This window comes from Pimephales promelas, chromosome 25, assembly GCF_988280905.1.
Source record: "Pimephales promelas chromosome 25, fPimPro1.hap1.1, whole genome shotgun sequence".
In the NCBI taxonomy this organism is placed as follows: domain Eukaryota; kingdom Metazoa; phylum Chordata; class Actinopteri; order Cypriniformes; family Leuciscidae; genus Pimephales; species Pimephales promelas.
Window position 1 is genome coordinate 12395657 of NC_142793.1, and position 18666 is coordinate 12414322.

The 18666-nt window shown below is 35.6% G+C and overlaps 2 protein-coding genes and 1 long non-coding RNA gene across 3 annotated transcripts; 1 reads left to right on the plus strand and 2 right to left on the minus strand.

Moving 5' to 3' along the window:
• Positions 1-2039: 2039 nt before the first annotated feature.
• LOC120475382 (N-acylneuraminate cytidylyltransferase B) lies at positions 2040-11815 on the minus strand. Its single transcript, XM_089127519.1, has 8 exons — positions 11322-11815; positions 10913-11055; positions 10059-10214; positions 9807-9940; positions 4572-4666; positions 4327-4498; positions 3682-3847; positions 2040-2374 (listed from the first exon to the last, which is right to left on the minus strand). Exons 1-8 carry the CDS (start codon positions 11531-11533, stop codon positions 2160-2162), a joined length of 1293 nt encoding a protein of 430 aa, XP_088983645.1. The 5' UTR covers positions 11534-11815; the 3' UTR covers positions 2040-2159.
• On the plus strand, positions 3717-5135 carry LOC148965050 (uncharacterized). Its single transcript, XR_016150640.1, has 2 exons — positions 3717-3856; positions 4348-5135. It is a non-coding gene; the product is annotated as an uncharacterized LOC148965050 (long non-coding RNA).
• A 1911-nt stretch (positions 11816-13726) lies between the features above and the next one.
• Positions 13727-16729, minus strand: LOC120475385 (N-acetylneuraminate-9-phosphate synthase). The gene is made up of 6 exons (XM_039666070.2): positions 16555-16729; positions 15974-16189; positions 15760-15859; positions 15219-15373; positions 14532-14798; positions 13727-14445 (listed from the first exon to the last, which is right to left on the minus strand). Exons 1-6 carry the CDS (start codon positions 16684-16686, stop codon positions 14257-14259), a joined length of 1059 nt encoding a protein of 352 aa, XP_039522004.2. The 5' UTR covers positions 16687-16729; the 3' UTR covers positions 13727-14256.
• Between the last annotated feature and the right edge of the window lie 1937 nt (positions 16730-18666).

The following is an 18666-nucleotide window of genomic DNA, read 5'->3' on the forward strand; positions in this document are numbered from 1 at the left end:
ATAAATTGAATGGTTTTAATTAAGTTTCAGTTTCTTTTATACTTTTATTTCACAATACTCATGACAATGTATTAAAAAAACAGAGAAAAAAGAAAAAAGAGAGACAAAGACCAGAAGAACTGCGGCAACGTCTCGAAGGTAATGCCTGCCTGCCTGCAAAGCTACAGTACTGTGAAAAAGCACTTGTGTAAAAATGCTGTAAATGAGAATATTTTCAAAAATAATGTCATAATCATAAATAGATTTTATTTATCAATTAAATTTTATTAGTTAACTATTATTAACTGTTATTAACTTTTAAAAGTTAACTAAATCAAATCAATAGGTGTTTGGTTAGTACCCTTTACGTTTAAAACAGCTTTTGTCCAGGTATTGCACATTGTTTTTAGTTTTGCAGGTTGTTTCAAGTGTCTTTGGAAACGTTGTCGCGGTTCTTCTGGTATTTCCTGATATTTCCTACTGAGACACTACAACAAAATATATAAATTACTGGCTTAAAACCATTTCTTTGTGGCAAAAATACTAGTGTGCCTAAGACTTCTGCACAGTATATACTGTATATATATATATATATATATATATATATACTGTATATATATAGTATATATACACACTGTAAAAAATATTTTCAAGATTTGTTATCACAACATATTTTCTTTTGTCAAATCAACTTTATCAACTTTATAATAATTTATTTAGTTGAGAATGAGATAACTTATTATTTTGAGTTTCTGATGATTAAATTAATCTCCTTCATTGTATTAACTCACTTTTTCCAATTCAAGCAACTTAAAATTTTAAGGCAACCCAGGTTAATTACTTACATTTTTAAGTTAAACCAACAATATTTTTTTACAGTGTAGTAATCACAACATTGTTTCTTTTGTCAAATCAACTTAAATAATTTATTTAGTTCAGATAACATATAATTTTGAGTTTCTGATGATTAAATCATTCTCCTTCATTGTATTAACTCAACATTTTAAGTTCATTGAACTGGAAAAAGTAAGGCAACCAGGTTACTTACTTTCTTAAGTTAAACCATCAATATTCTTTTTACATCACTATTTGAAATATTTCATCAATATTTTTCAACATTCAACAACTCAACATGGGAACTAGTGGATACACACAAAAAGGGAACTAGTGGGTACACACAAAATGGGAACTAGTAGATACACACAAAATGGGAACTAGTGGATACACACAACATGGGAACTAGTGGGTACACATAAAATGTTCTCGCACGCTTATGTCTTACACAAAAGGGTTTATTGCAACCGAGAACACTGCTCCAGACCTGCCTAAAATGATGTCCAGATATTACCTCGTAAAATGTCTACGTCACAATGTGACATATTAGCATAAACCGCTTCAGGGTTCTATGTCAGAACCCCGGCTCAGTATTGGCCAGCTCTTGCGTCAGCATCACACGCATGTGTCGTGGTGCTCACCTGACCAGCGTCGGCCAATAGTGAGCTGGCGTTCTGACGTATAGGAGACTGACACAGAAGAGAAGAAATTGTTGAATAAAGTTGTTATTTCTGTTTACTTTTCCACAAAAAAATATTCTAGTCACTTCATGACATTAAGGTTGAACCACTGTTGTCACATGGACTATTTTAAAGATGTCTTTATTACCTTTCTGGGCCTTGAAAGTGGTTGTTGCGTTGCTGTCGTTGGAGTGAACAGAAAGCTCTCGGATTTCATCAAAAAGATCTTAATTTGTGTCCCGAAGATGAACGAAGGTCTTACAGGTTTCGAATGACACGCGGGTGAGAAATTATGTGCTTCTGAAAATTGATTTTTGGGTGAACGAACCCTTTATCTAATAACTTATATAAGTGACACAACTATACTACTACACAACACTGTCCTTTGTGACATTGATATGAGGACATTTCCATATCACATAGCAGAAGATTAAACATTAAACCACAAAATGCTCTGCAATATGTAAATTAATGTTGAATTTGAATAAATTAGTTAATATATATATATTATATATAGAGAGAGAGAGATAAAGTAGAACACAGCTGTTTTAGTAAGACACTCAGGTGTTTTATTCATTCAAATTAGATTCAAATGTTACGTACATTTACATAACAGCAACACAAACTGATTAAAAAATCTGTTTAAAATTGAAACTGAAATCCGTTCTAAAAATGAGCCCTGTCAATGCGATCCTGGTTGACGTGCGACGAGCTCTTTTTCTTCAGCTTCAGAATGTACTCGGCAAACTCTCGAACGGCTCCGTGGCCGGCGGGTCTCTGACAGGTGTATTTCGCTGCGATGAGATCTCCCACAGGTGCGTCACATGGGACGGCATTCAGCCCCACCTGAGACAGGATCTCTACGTCTTCAGCTTCTGAACCTGTGAGAGAAAACATCACCTCAATAAACAATTTCATTATTTTGCATGTGGTTCCAGAGTTATTTACACCATTCGTTTGGACGTTCCTGTGTCTTCAAGTGTAAAACACTGCGAAATGCTCTAGATCGAAGCTTTAATTGACAGCCTGTCATACATAAATGGACTATTTTAAAGATGTCTTTATTAACTTTCTGGGCCTTGAAAGTGGTCGTTGAGTTGCTGTTTATGGAGTGATCAGAAAGCTCTCGGACTTCATCAGAAAGATCTTAATTTGTGTCCCGAAGATGAACGGAGATCTTACAGGTTTGGAACGACACAAGGGTGTGTAATTAATGACAGAAACTGGAGATTCAGAAAATTAATTTTTGGATGAACTAACCCTTTATCTAATAACTTATAAGTGACTTATAACCAGGGTTGCACATAACTTTTTTTGGTTTGGTTCTCAAAGGAGCAACTGGAGAAGCTGCTTGGGATTCACATTTTATGCTGGACACTTATCCTACAAGCTGTCGTCATTACAAATGAAATTAGTGCTTTAAGTTTTTTGAGGCAAGTCTAACTGTATTCAGTAATATTGTATTCAGCTTGAATAATCCAATGTAAAATAAGACTATAGTCTTCAGTGAATAAATTGCATAAAATTAATGTAATTAATACAATCTATCTGTGTTAAAGCTTTAAACGTGATTTTCTGTTTCTCCTTTGTTGTTTGATTAAAGCTGCAGTTCGCAGTTTTTCTTCTGTCGCCATCTCTGTTCGAAATCTGCAATTGCAGTTATTCGCAGAATTATCAACTTGTACTTCAACACCCTCGAAACGGCAGAGCGCGGATGATCACAATGTTTTAAAGAGAGTGTGAATGACTCAATATAGTCTTCTAGCCGAGACTCTTCTTTATGTGAACAGATGTGGCGTAATGATTCAGTACAGTCTACTAGCCGAGACTCTTCTTTATGTGTACAGATGTGACGTAATGACTCAATATAGCCTGCTAGCTGTCAATCGAGCTAAGGCAAGCAGATAGTTTTGATAACTGGCTGGTCATGTTTTTGCTCAAATATGTATTTTGGATCATTTTTAACCCCAAAGAAGCTACAGACTGCAGCTTTAACATAATGACCACATCTGTACACATTGGGTTAAGAAACAGCTGCAGGTATAAAATGTCGGTACTTCCCTCCATGTTTTCATGTGCGCATGGTTAATCTTTACCACACATGTGCAACAATAAAGTGCTATGTAAATAAATTAAACTTGACATGCTTAAAATTGGATTAGCTGGATTTTTAAAATGACACTCTCACCCATGAAGGCCACTTCATCCCAGCGTAGTTTCCTCTTTTCCATCAGCCGCTTCACATCAAGCCCTTTCTGCTGGTCTACAATCCCGAGGACACATCCGACCCGCTGGGACACTTTCTCCAGGAGAGCCCTGGACAGCAGCTCGTTCACGCTGGATATGAGGATCACCTGATGAAAGTTAGGAAACATCAAATCAAAATGATCCATTTACTTTCTTAATACATGTTCTTCTGCTCTTAATGTTGCATGCTATTGACAATAATAAAGTGGTTTGTGAATGGCCATAGGTGCAGCTACTCTATAAAAAGGGAAATTAACAGAAGCTGTGGTTGCCAGAATTCTCTTTTCTTTTTACAGTGTATGGTATCCCATTTATGCATATAAAAATCACTGATACAAATAGGTGAATGGAAACATACTACTGTAAATTATAAGATGATTTTGTTGTGTTTTTACATCCAAAGTCTGTACATTTGACAATATTTTAATGTAAAATTATACTTAAAATGTCCTGTTATATTTACAATTTTTTACTATAGTAAGGGAACTTCCCATTAATAAATGAGGTGTTTATTTACCATAGTATTTTTACAGTATTTTACTGCTAAAATAATTTTATGTCCCATTATCAGCCAACACAACTGTACCTCTATATCTTCTCTCTTTAGCATCTGTACGCCTGCCACGTCTCGAGCATTAATGGCCACAAGATCCTCTCCAGAAACCGACGTGTATATCTGACTGCTGGTCAAACATCCAGACACTTTACACAGAAACAGCCTGACCGCCGCTTTCTCCTCTCGGCCGAAGTAGCCAAACCTGCAGAAACGGCCAGCAATTATATATGCATTATTGTGGTTTTTCCACAAACAGAGTTTGATGAAATAGCCACCTCAGAACTCTCTGCTCAGCCACAGGCCAGTCGATGTCCACGTCGATGTCAACGCTGTGCTCCGGCAGCATTTCATAGTACGCGATCTTGCCCAGCTAAATCACACAGAACAGATCAAAATAACTGATGCCAAGCGTTTGAGATCATGAGCTCTTATGGAGAGGTTTCTTTTACACATGGGACATTTTTTTTTAAATGTTGACTTTTTCTCCCATTAAAGCTGATAAAAAGTCTTTAAATTTGACTTTTTTTCTACAAATGAAGAACTGGTTGTGATATCAGTGATTAATAAATATTTTAAAGATAATTTATTTTGTTTTTATATTTACCTTCATAACAATGTATAATCATTAGTCATTTATATAGTTGTAGTTGTCATTCAATTTATCATTTATTCATGTTATTATTATTTGATTTATATTATTTATTTAGTTGATACACACACACCAGCACCGAGTCTTGAGTCTTTGGACGCCTCAGATGTAAAGTTATTCGCTGTCAATGTGACAGCAAAATGAATGGGAATCCAATGCTAAAACAGCAGGGCCCGGTTTTTCAAAAGGTTTAATCCGGATAAAATTGACCCGGATTTAGTAATCCTTTTTTTGCGATCCATGATCACGTAATCCAGTTTACTTTTGAGCCGGTTTTTCAAAGCAACATCGGATTGGATCAATCTGATTTGGATAGGAACTTTTCAGGATCACCAAATCTGAATAACCAGTGCTCAAACAGGATAGGAAATCATAATGTAGAACTATGTAAAGAGCAACAGGTAGACAAAACAAGTAACAAACCCTGTACACTGAGGATATTTATAACAAATTTCAAATATAGATGTATTGAATTAAAAAAAAGACTTCATGTCAAATACTCCACAATAATTTCAGACTTCCTCATCTGATGTGGAGAGATCAGCTTGTCTGAGCGTAGCCTTTAAGAGGCGGATATCAGGTCTGGCCTTGGTTTGCTGCAGAGTCAGTTGTTCCTCTGCCAGAACGAGCAAAAAGAATGTGCAACAAGTGATGCAATAGTTAGACAGTTAGACACTATTTCTTGGATTTGTTTTGGATTTCGAAATCCGTGATTGCCATTCTTTGCATTTTTTTTTTTTTTTGGTTATTCTGTAATCATTGCATGCATCACTAATAAACAAAAATATTTTCGATTGTGATGAATATATATATATATATATATATATATATATATATATATATATATATATATATATATATCAGTTAGTGACAGAATAAAATGAATTGTTTTTGGTCAATTTTGACAGTTTGTTTGGGGGGTTATTTTATGAGGCCAAACTCTTTCTAATTTGCTGTAGGCCTATACTGAAAGGCTGAATATTAATCACTGTAGCCTGACGGATGAACAAATAAAATAAAAACTTATGAATAAATAGAATATCTTGTAAGATACTGCATGATCCAAATATAGTATTATTTGATATAGTTTTAAAGTTTTCATTACATTTTTGGCATGAAATCCATGCTGAATCCACCCTTCTGAGGCCAGTTTTTCAAAGGTAAGCTGATCGGATTTTGGTTATCGGATTGGATCAAATCTTGCAAATGGGTTGTTCAAAAGGGAAAGAAGGAATCTGAAATCAGATTAGATCAGGGAATCCAATCTGAGTTTTAATCTGGATCAAACCTTCAGTTTGTGTTGTTCAAAACTTGTCAGTGGGATTTGGATAACTTTGATCCAAAAAAACAGGATTATCCTGATCCCAACAGGGGGTAGGATTTCAAGGTGGATTTCAGGAAGAAAATGTACTGTAGTAAAACTTTAAAATTGGTCAAATAATACATTTGTATCATTTAGTGTTTATACTTTTATTTATATTTTTCACTTGACTTGTGTAACCGTTGTCACAGTGATATAAAGTAGACATTTAAGCTAACAATTAAGCTATTCATTATAGTAAAGTAAAAAATAAAAATTATCTTGTCCCCATTTGTGTTTTGTCTCTGTGTGCAAAAACAAACATAAATAACGACTTTATTTCAACTATTCACTTCCTTCTCTATGGGCCTCTAGTGTGATAGCGTAGAGGTACGTCACATAGGCTCACTATTGGCCGACGCTGGTCATGTGTGTGATGTGTGTGTCGTACAATAACAGAAGCTTACGTCATTAAACTAGTAACCTGACTAGAGGTAGAGAGAGAAGTAAATGAATAGTTGAAATAAAGTCATTATTTTTGTTGTTTTTTGTGCACAAAAAGTTTTCTCGTCGTTTGATAAAGTTAAGATTGAGCCACTTGGACTATTTTAATAAAAAAACTTTAATAACTTTTCGAGGCCAGCAAGTTTCAATCCCTCAAGAAGCCTATGGACTAGAGGAGGAGTGATCCAGCTCTCAGATTTCATCAAAAATATCTTAATTCGTGTTCCGAAGATGAACGAAGGTCTTACGGGGTTGGAACAACATGAGAATTTTCAAGAGTCCTTTCAAAAATGATCACAGGTTGACCAATGTCATTGCCAGACACAGATCTCGCTAAGGCAGATCAATTTAATGTCAGCATGGAAATAGTATTGTGCCAGAGTAAATTATTTACATTGAAAAAATGGCAGCATTTAAGTTTGGAATGGATCCTATGTAGTTTCAGTAGTCACCCCTTCATCTGAAAAAAGCTTTGTTAGGCAACACTAAATGGACAATTTTGCAATTGTAAATTAACTCAAAGTCCCAAACCAAATGAATGGGGCAAAATGCTGTAGGTTGGAGACCATCCATCCAACACAAAATGTCATGAAGCTCGGTTTGTGCTGTAAAAAGTTTTGATTGTGCTGCTTTGGTTTTTGGTCATTCTGAGGTCACTCAGCCCCCCACATGATCCAAATTCACCCAAAATAGTGTCATTTGTACCGGAGCATATTTTGACAACCCTTTTGCAGCGTTGTGTGGGTTTCAACTTCACGCAGGCAGGATGGGGTCCTTATAAGAACCTTATCTTTTAGTGATTTGGGGTTCAGCTGGCCCAAGATAGCTGTCTATATCTCTATAAGGGAGACTGTTTTTCGTTTTCTTTGTCTACGGCCTTTAAGAAGTTCGCTGATAGTTCAAGCAAGCCATATCATACTGAGGACACAACACTGGCAATCAAAATAAAAGAAACTTCAAAGAGACATAACTTCACAATTCTCAATTTCAAGATGGTTCTTTTGGAAAACAGACTATGGAGACAGACTACAATGAACAGGGATATTCTGTGCTTTAAGGTCATAATTACAGACACTGAAACGTTTGCCATTTGACAGAGCTATAAAAGCAATGGGCTTTACATTCGTTTAGGATGATTTATGGGTACATCACACTGAAGATCGACTAAGTTGGACCCTATGTGTACTCAGTACAGGGGTACCGAAGTTCAAATCACATTCGTAGGTGTCATAAAAGGTTTAAAAGGCCTTAAAGCCACTGGTTAACTATCACACTAAATGGTAGAATCAAGCTCACATGTTGCCATGATAGGTTGTATTGGTTTGTTACTCCGATTGATTGATTACTCCGATTCCTTATTCTATCCATGGTTGGAATGCCAAGTAGGGCTGGGTATTGATTTAAAAATGTTCGATATCGATACCGATACCTTGACTTCAATGCCAGTTCCTGAACGATTTTTTTAAAATCAATATTATGAAAACAAGATTACATTAACATATTACCGTAAAATGACTCAATGACGCTTAAGCTATGTTGAACTATGCTGATAACGAAGAACTTGTCACCATTGTTGGGAAACATTGATTTTGGGAAACACAGTGAATGATTTGTGCATTTCAAACTGACAATTCTAGCATCAAAATGATACACCTGCCAGACAACTTGTTAAGGGTATTCTATGACAACAAATTAAACTTTTAAAAAGTACATTTTTTACTTTTAGAAATTCCAGTTATATTAAATCACAGGGTAAAACTGGTTCCAAATGCACAATTCTGAACCAATGACAATATCAAATCCTTACAGCGGTGTTTTTAAGGTAGTTGATTATTCTTGGGAAAAACAAACAGCTGTTCACAAGTAGTGTATGTCACTATAGAATAGAAATCAATCTAATTCACTTTATTGTTCATTGTCTTTGCCTGCATACAATAGTACTGATTCTATCAGTTTCCTATTAATGTGAAATCTGAAGGGATTTCTTCCTGGTGAACTTTCCAGATGTGACAAAAAATATTCTAACAATGAGAATTTGTTGTTCTAATGGCACACACTTAGTAACAAAGCTTATCTATTATTTACTAAGGAATAGAAAAGGTAGATGTTACTTGGCTTCAATATCGATTTTCAATATCAACCTGTTTTACTTTATAAAAGCAACCATACTGTCACTATTTACAACGGAGATCGGACAAAAGACTGACGGAACTTAAATGCAAACAGACGACAATGATTAACGAATCACTACAGATAACGATGATTGACTGCAAACTTTTATTGTATCTGCTAAAACTTTTATGGTATCTGCTAAAAATGTCTGATTTTTAACATAGTTTTCTTTTCTCGTTTAATATTGAAAACATCAGTTGACAAATCAATCAATCAAGGGACAAGCATTCTTTTCAAATTACACTGAACAAAATTATAAACGCAACACTTTTGTTTTTGCCCCCATTTTTCATGAGCTGAACTCAAAGATCTAAGACTTTTCTATGTACACAAAAGTACTTTTTCTCTCAAATATTGTTCACAAAACTGTCAAAATCTGTGTTAGTGAGCATATATATATATATATATAAAATGATTTATTACGTAAATATATATTGATTAGTTATATAATATATTTACAGTTGCACAAAACAAGAGGCTATGAATGATCCTTTTCGAAATAATTCCCATCATATTTCAAGCAATTCAAAGCACCATCGCAAATGCCCATCTGACGTGTCTCAGCTAAAGGAAATTATTTATTGGCTTTAATATAGTGGCCTAATTTTTTTATTGGGTCGATAACGCTAACATTAGAAATGATCATAAACCGGCAGATATACTGATGTATTTTTTTTAAAAAAAGGTAATAAAAATACACAAATAAATTGTGTTCATATCATAAATGGTGTACCTGAACAAAGGGGACAAGGGGCTTTTCAGGGACTAATAATTAAAACACAATTTACATTATGCCTTTACATGGTGTTTCTAGGCTAATTAAAATATTTTTCATGACTAAGAAGTCAAGGAACAGGTTTTTCACCATATTTTGAAAACTCCCACCTGCGTAAGGCCGTTTTCCAGGTCCTTTCTCTTATAAAAGTAGAAAGAGCCATTTTCATAGAGTTCCCCAGGCCAGTCTTGGCGTCGAGGTCTGTGCGCCACATCGATGTTCGGCGAAGTCGGATTCTTACCCACTAATTACAACGAAAGATAGTGAAGAACATATTGAAGGAAGCAGGAAAGTAGTTCCATCTATAGGCTACTACCTGTCACTAAACAATTGTTTCCTTATGGGAGTTTGTGATACTGTACCTTTCTTGTCCACCTCTTCCCACCGAAACTGGTGTCTGCGCACCACTGAAAACACATAGTCATACCCCTGTCCCGTGATCATCTGTAGGGCTTCTCTGATATGATGAGGGTGCAGACATGGAGACGTAGCCTGAATATGACAGACGATGTCCACCTCTAAAACACAGAGACAAAACAAATGACAAATACAATAAAGATGGAGGCCTTTTTGGCATATAAACAGATTTGGCAACACTTTGCAATAAGGTTTCAATAATTAACATGAACTAAGAATGAACAATATACTTTTACAGCATTTATTGATATTAGTTAATGCACTGTAAACTAACATTTATTATCTAACATTAACAAAAATTGTTAAAAAATGTAGGTAACACTTTATTTTGCAGTGTCCTTGTTACATGTTAGATGTTCCTAATAATAACTAAATTATGCATAATTACATGCAACTAACCCTACAACAAACCTAATTCTAACCCTAACCCTTTAGTCAGTGCATTTTCAGCTTACTAAAAATATTTACAGTGACAAAAAATTATTAAAAGTACATAAGTTCAAATTAATAATGCAATGCTTAACAGCAAGGTTTTTTACACACACACACACACACACACACACACACACACACACACACACACTTACACACTTTTATCTCCTACATTCCTCAGTTCAAAACACATCCAGGAAAATGATAGCATAGGCTAAATGACAAAACATTATTTTAATCTCATAAAAGGCTCTACAAGTCATAGGCTAGGCCTACTTGCAATGCAAAACCTCAAAATATGTCAGCAAGTTCTCAATTTTTAGGTATAAAATAAAAATAAGATGATGATGATGAAGGAATGTCTCACCGGGTCTCAGTCGGATGAACTCCTGGATAGTCTCCAGAGAGCTGGAATAATCGTTGGAAACTTCAGGACTGCGACGATGAACTTTCGCACCCCAGACTTTTGCGACCCGCTCAATTTCATCATGATCTGTGGAAACCCACACGCTGACACACATAGTGACATCAGTCATTAAAAAAAAAAAAAAAATTACTTACAAAAGACAAATTAAGACTAAAAGCCATATTTTAATAGCCTACTAAATGCGTAAATAGACGTGCGGCCAATAGCCTATTTCATTTAATTCCCAGTTCAATTTGGTTTAATAGCCTACAAAATAATGAAAAGTATAAAATGAAAAACAATAAGAGCAAAACGCATTAAAGCGATACTATTAAAACAGTAGGCTAAATAAAGGCTCAAATATAGTTGCCTGTCAACGACTCCTGAGTCCAAGGCGGCTCTCAGGACCCATCCGATGAGAGGAACACCGGCCAGATTCTTGATGTTCTTCAGAGGGATTCCTTTACTGCCACCCCGGGCCAGAATCAGAGCCGCCCGGTGAGGGAGTCCAGAGGACGGGGAACCGACATCCGAGCTCACCTGAGCCTGTGGCTGAGCCTGAGCGCACCTGTGGCTCTCCATCACCCTGAGAAGCACTGTGAGGGACTGAGAAGAGAGATTCACACCAACATGCGGATTGGACACACTTTTTTGAGAATCATTTTATTTACTCGTTAGATTATTAGGTCGATGATCTATAGATTTAATAGCATATGTTTAACGATCGGAGGCGTTTCCTATATGAAAAATAAATAGATCGCATTTATTTGTCAGATATTCATCACTCAGCCGACTCGAGCTACGTTGCTACTTTTACATTTCTCGTATCACTCCGCGTGGTTAATATTGGACAGTTCTCTAGAGACGTGTAGTCACAGACAGAACATTAAACCCTCGATAGAAGCTGAAGAGTAGCCTATCCGGATGAAGAGATAAAGCAAAACATCGCTAGGAAGAAAACAAACATGTAGCCTAAGTTAAGTGACACAAGAGCGGATTGCCTGGATTGTTTAATAATATAAGTCGACTATTATTGTTTCTAATAATCGATTCTAAGTGCTTAATTTATATAATAGGCTACTACATATTTTATATTTTGCCGTGCATCGTTTTGCTACTTAGGCTAAGTATACTCTACTTGCAGCCGGTCTAATTCATTATAGCCTAATTAAAGCGTGTTAATGATAAGTTAACTTTAAGTTTGCTATTTTAACTTCAAGTAGTATACTTTAAGTAGCCTATATATATATATATATATATATATATATATATATATATATATATATATATATATATACACTAGACGTAGGCGGCTATAGGCCTACTTGGCTTTTTTTTTTCAATGACAATAGACTGTCAACGCCCCCTTGTGGAATAACGGGGTAATTGGAACGTGCTGGAAAGTACGTTAGTTGTGATGAATGCCTAGTGTTTATATATATATATATATATATATATATATATAATTTTTTTTATTTTTTATTACTACCAAAAAAAGCGCATGTTACAAATTGTACAGTATTTAAGAAAATACAACAAAAGTAACAGAGCTTCTTTTTGCTTAATAGAAAATTGAATTGATATTCGATAATTCAATATAAAAGCTCTATTTCTTTCTTAAACTATGTGCAACATTTTTTTACATGGAAATTTACCTTTGTGAACATGGAATATTGCCATTCAAATAATAAAATGTATTATACAAACCTGACTGTCTCTAGCCTATAGTTTTCCAAAAAAGACCAAACAATAGATGTTTCCAAAACAACACAAATTGGCCATCAATGTTCTTCGTAAAGTCCGAAGAGTGTGCACTGCGCAGCGGACGAGTTTGCATATTTTTTAATAAAGTGGTGTTATTTAATCGTGCACGTATCTAAAGGTAGGTTTTAAAATATAGCCTTATTTATATGTTATCAACATAATTCTGTTTGTCAAAGTTGTATACGTCCGATCGACCTGCCTATTATCTTTTTGCATGTTCATAGTTGTTTAGCCTACACAGTACTTTGTTGTTTATATCAAGCATTAACCCACTGCACAATGTGACGTCGGAGTGACGTCTTTTCTAGGCTATATAATTGTTGGACGTCCAATTTCGGTCCACTGAAGGGGTGGATTTGTAACGCCGGGTGGTTTTTTTTTTCGATGTCAATGGGCTATATGCACGCATAAATTCCGCATTTGACGCAAGGATGCTCGTCCATTTGTGGAGATTAAAGCGGAGAAAAACCGAGGAAAACGGGATTATGGCAGAGTCTTTTAAAAAATTAAAAAATTTAAATTTACTGAAAAAATGTACTGTCCTCCAGTCTTTGAAATGAAACGTAGGCTACATACGTTTAGATGTAATTTTATAGGCTATATAGTTATATTTATTTAATATAATTTTAAAAAGAAGCATAAACACAACGAGGGGTGTCTGTTTTATCTGTTTTTGTGACTAACGTTTCTTTAGTATAACCATTGAGTATAAAATTCAATATAAATGCATTGGACTCTACGATCGGCGGAAGTTATCGAGCATCCTTACACCTTCACCGGAAATACCGCCGTGCATAGAGCCCTTTTCAATAGGTGCTTTTGCATTTTACTTTGATATTTATTTTTTTGTAAAACATTTTTATTTAAACGTATTTATTTACACATTAAACGATAATTCTACATTTCATTAGGTTTGAATAAATTCTAGGCCATAATATCTTGCTTTTGGGCAACACAGATTGGTCCAATAGGGACCAATATGACCAAAGACCCAAGAGTCAAAGTTGAGTTGAAAAAAAGATATACTTAAAGTGTTCATTCACCACAATTCCAAAGACAATCATCTGTGAGACAAGTTACAACATGGAGCAAACTTATAGCAAGACATAGGCATGCAAAATCAAGACAAAACGTCATATTTCCATATTTCTGGTATCAAAATAATAAGAACGTAACAAACATAGGCTATCTCCCTTGTTAAAAATGTGATTTAATAATGGCTGATTTTCTATATCATTATTAAAATTAAGAGGGGGGGGGGGGGTGCACTGATTAGCATTTTCTGTCATTATAATCTATAAACCACGTTCCAGGGGGCGGTGTTAATGCTAATTTTAGGGTAGTCCTACCAGCCATTCGTTGTAAAATAAAATATCTCCCTTTGCTTTGAGTATTGTAACTTTGCAGATGTTGTTTATATATCAGCAACATTACAACACTAACTAAAGTTAGAAAAGTGAAATCATAATCAATCATCCCTTTAAATAGAAGCGTAAGATAAGACCCCCACATTTTCACTTTAGTTTTGGAATGTCTGATCATCAGCCTTTTATCATGACATCAGTAATAGTGGCATCTTCCTCCAGGTCCACAGTGATTTTCTTGCCAACCAGTTTGAAGATGTTCTCTGGTCTCATGCCGTGCGGTTCGGCCACTTTTACCGTCAGCATGTCGAGAGTTAATGTCTCGCCCTTCTTCAATGGTTTCCGGGCCACCACTGACTTTCCCAACTGCAAGAAAGAACATAAGCATTGATTGAATGACGTTTGATCGTTTTTTGGTTTTATAATCTATCAGAATGAGCGTTTAATCTGACCTTGCTGTGACAGGACGCCTCACAGGGCAGCATCTGTTTGACCGGAGAACCCATTGCCATCTCAACCGTCCGGATGGCTTTCACCAGCTCCGCAAGCTCCGCCGGCTCCAGTGATGCTGCGTGGTCACTGCCTTTCCAGCTCTTATCCAGGGTCACGTGACGCTCCAGGACCTTCGCCCCGAGTGCCACAGCGGCCACAGACACATGGATGCCCGCCTCATGTCCCGAGTAGCCAATGGGAATGTCCGGAAACTCCTTCTGGAACTCCTGTGTGGGAAAAGGGTAACAGACGGACTTCACACTATCACTAAAAATCTTAATGGAGAACGAGTGTAAACTCCAGTTTTGTTTTTATTTTTATTTTTATTTTTTCATGTAATGAAAATACTACTCTAAATTTAGTCAATTTTAAATGTCATATTAATTCATATCAGTCACTAATTCTCTGACTGAAATGGCCTCTAACTTTATTATATCACAATAACAATTTAGATGACAAAATGCAAAATTAACCAAATTTTCGAAAACTTTACATATGATTCTATCATATAGAAAATTATCCAAAAAAATCTTGGCATAATATTACATTAATTATTCTACTTTTATTTTTTTAAGATTGAATTAGTCTAGTTAGTTTAGTTTCTTCAGTAATTTATGAAGATGAGAATAGAGTGATTTGTGTCTTACAGGGATCAGGCTGAGGTTGACGTGCTCTAATGGCAGCGGGTAAGCGCTGGTACACTGCAGGAATGTGAAATTGGGATTGTGCTGCTTGACGGTTTGGTAAACACAGCGCATGGTCTCCATAGACTGCATTCCACTAGAAATCACCATGGGACGACCTACACAAATACACCAAAACATCAGCTTCAACACACGGCTGCTTCAGGGAGAAAATCAGGTCCAAGTTTTAGTCATTAATTCTCTGTAGACTCAAAGCCAGCAACATGAAGCACTGTCAATGCATAATTTCACAGGCGCTCCAGAATAACTGACTTCAAGCGCTCAAAAGAAGCATCTCAGATTCAGTTATGGGTTGGGCTTGACAACTTTTCTCATGTGTGTCACTGTCAAATTAAATAGAGGAACATGTGACCTTGGCAGTGAATCTGACAAACCTCTGTCAAAGGAGAAGGAGTTTTCAGCAACAACACTTTTGAGTTTATATGTAATAACACTTTCTGGACTTTTCATTTGAAATGAATGGGTCAACGTCAGTGAGTTTTACCTTTTTTGGCGGTTTTCTCCAGGTAAGGGATATTGTTGGTGTCAGCTGAGGCAACTTTAAAAAACGGCACATTGATTTCATGAAGAAATTCTACAGCCATCTGATTGAGGTAGGGAGAGGAAAAGTTATGAAACGTATTTCTATCTACTGGGTTTAATATGCTTAAATTGTCTTGATGTTTAATAAACACTGAGACCCTCTTTCATGTGTTCACCTCATCCATTCCTGATGCAGTAAAGAAGATGCCAACTTCATTGGCGAACTGTTGCAGCTCTTTGTACTGCTGGTGACTGAACTCCAGATGGTGTTTATGGGCCCCGTAGGTCGGACCCCAGGCGTGAGGGGACGTATAGGCACGCTCCAGAGCAGGCTTGGTGAATCTGTGTTCGATCTCGCTCTTTTGAAACTTGGCACAATCAGCTCCACAGTCCTGTGTGGAGATATATAGGAAGAAGTGGATTTGTTGACAACAAAAATTATTTTTTACTATATAAGAACTCTAAAAGTTAATTTAATGTGATACAATGCGAGTCATAGCTCTATTACAGAAACGTCCCCTCTTAATTATTGAAAATATTTTAATTATTAAAAAATCTTCTGTTTAGAAAAAAGTCTGGTAACAAAATACAGGAGAATCATTAATACAATTTTCAAAATTTTCCCCTCTATTTTCTCAAATTATTTTCTGCAAACTGTGGTTTTGGGGGTTGATATCTATATACTGTATTTCCCCCCCATGAAAAGAACTGACGGTATCAGACTTCCCATCTGATAAAGCAGTACTTTATACTTTACCTTGGCCATTCGGATCATTCGTTTGGCGATTTCTAAGTCTCCCTGATGGTTCTGTCCAATCTCAGCGATGATAAAACAGGGGTTGGAGCCCCCGATTTTTCTTCCAGGACAAAGTTCAAACTCCGCAGACATTTTATAAACGAATAGTTTAACGGATTTATGATGAGAGGCTGGAGATGTGATCACTGGCGTTCTGGCATCAAGCAAAGGGGCCGTAAAGAAGGTCACGCTGCCTTTTAAAGACGTTCAAGTGCCCCACCCTAACCATTGCCAACCCCCAACCACAAACACATGACCTACGTTTGCAGGTTTCCAGGACATGCTCCTTCATTATTTATTTGCATGTTTTTTTTAATTTTTACAAAATGGTCTGTTGAGGACGGTGCCATTCACACGTTAGCATGAGCGTAATTTCCTATGGGCCTGTTAAAACCACGGATGTGCCCCGAAGTCAAGTACCTTATTCACGACAAGCACAGATAATGTATTCAAAACGAATGTAAAATTCTAACAAATAATAGAGGAAGTAATCAGCAGAAACACTCTGAAAAAAAATTTAGTCAATTCAATATAGAAAATTAAGTAGCATCTACAATAACTGGTTTTTCCTGCTGTTACTTTGGTCTCAGTCTTGACACAGCCCTTGCGACGGCTCTGCGTGTGAATAGTAGTCTTTTCCGAAGGCATTATGTTATTGCTTTTGGCATATATTAAGATATAATGTGTAATGTGTCAATATATAGGCTCATAAAAATACTAAATATTTGACTGGAACTAACATTTGCAATCGGTTCCCTCACCCTCACCCTCAGGCTAAAGTCGACACATCTTTGAAATTTCTCACAAAAAATATACGATATTCAGTCCATGCATCCGTGTTTGCATTGTATGCCTCCAGCGCAATGAGTTTATGGTTGTTGTGAATCGCACTTGCTAGCGCTTGCCTTGAAGCATATTTGAGTGTGCTGTACTTTTTATGTAATATGATTTTGTGGTTATATATCCCCTTAACTGTCACCGTCCCGGTACCGGGACGCCTAACTTTACTTCACTATATTTCTATTAAATCCTAATCTAATTATGACAAATTATATATTTTTGGAAAGGTCTAAGACTTCTAATTAAATATTCGACCCCTGTTTTGTGTTAAAAATTATGTAGGAAGAGTAATTAATGAATTTATGACAAGAGTGCACCTAAAAAAATCTGCATCATAACAGAAGGTCTGACCTTTGTCACAAAAAGTTGATGCACCCACTTTTAATCATTGAAACATCTGTTTTTATGCTAAAAGTTCATAATAAAACATATAATCTAGTATTTTTCAATAAAAAATAAAAAGTATAGTATAAAATTATCCTCTAAAAATGATAATATACATGTATATATTATCCTCTAAAATATAATAATATTTTTTATCGCCTTTTTTTATTATATCACACATTTTAGTAGTTATCATAAATTAGGTATCATTTGAAAGCTTATAAACTCAGAATTCATCCTGTGAAAACCATTTTATAATTGAACGTTGCGTTACCATAGAAACGGTACTTATTTTATGAGGCTCCTCCCCTTTTGGGCATCCTTATTTTTCATAATTTATGATCAAAACCTTTATTAATCTTGACAAAACACATATTGTCAGAAAGGTCTGAGTCTGAAGGTTCCAAATTTTGTGACAAAATTGACAGAAATGTATTCATTTGTTAAGGCAGAATGTACACAACTAAATTCAATGGAATTCAATGGCACCCGGTGGCTATTTTTGGTAATACGCCTAAACAAAATCTCATGGGAACTTCAATTTTTGTGATATCAATTTCAAATTTGGAACATAACTTGGTTAGATTTATGGCTTTGATTTTAAAGTAATTTTAGAGTAAAAATATTTTGTAAAATATATATTTTATATAAAATAAAAAAATATATAGTACAGTATATTTGATTTACTGTGAATTAAAACTTCCATAACTTTTTCATACTTTCATTTTTTGAAGTGTTTTCACTTCAGCAATAATCTGCTGAGTGTTTTCTTTAAAACAAGACCAAACTTGGGTATATATTCCAAGGCATTCTTGAATTACAACCATTTAAGTGTGAATAGAGCATTTA

Bases quoted from the DNA above. Each gene is read 5' to 3' on its own strand.
- LOC120475382 (XM_089127519.1), bottom strand. From the start codon at position 11,533: ATGGAGAGCCACAGGTGCGCTCAGGCTCAGCCACAGGCTCAGGTGAGC. The intron at 10,215-10,912 runs GTGAGACATTCC...TCTGTGTTTTAG, and splicing joins GTTCATCCGACTGAGACCCG to AGGTGGACATCGTCTGTCAT. The intron at 4,667-9,806 runs GTGGGAGTTTTC...TGTGTGATTTAG, and splicing joins TGGAAAACGGCCTTACGCAG to CTGGGCAAGATCGCGTACTA.
- LOC120475385 (XM_039666070.2), bottom strand. From the start codon at position 16,686: ATGTCTGCGGAGTTTGAACTTTGTCCTGGAAGAAAAATCGGGGGCTCC. The intron at 15,860-15,973 runs GTGAACACATGA...TACCTCAATCAG, and splicing joins CTGCATCAGGAATGGATGAG to ATGGCTGTAGAATTTCTTCA. The intron at 15,374-15,759 runs GTAAAACTCACT...GTATTTGTGTAG, and splicing joins GGAGAAAACCGCCAAAAAAG to GTCGTCCCATGGTGATTTCT.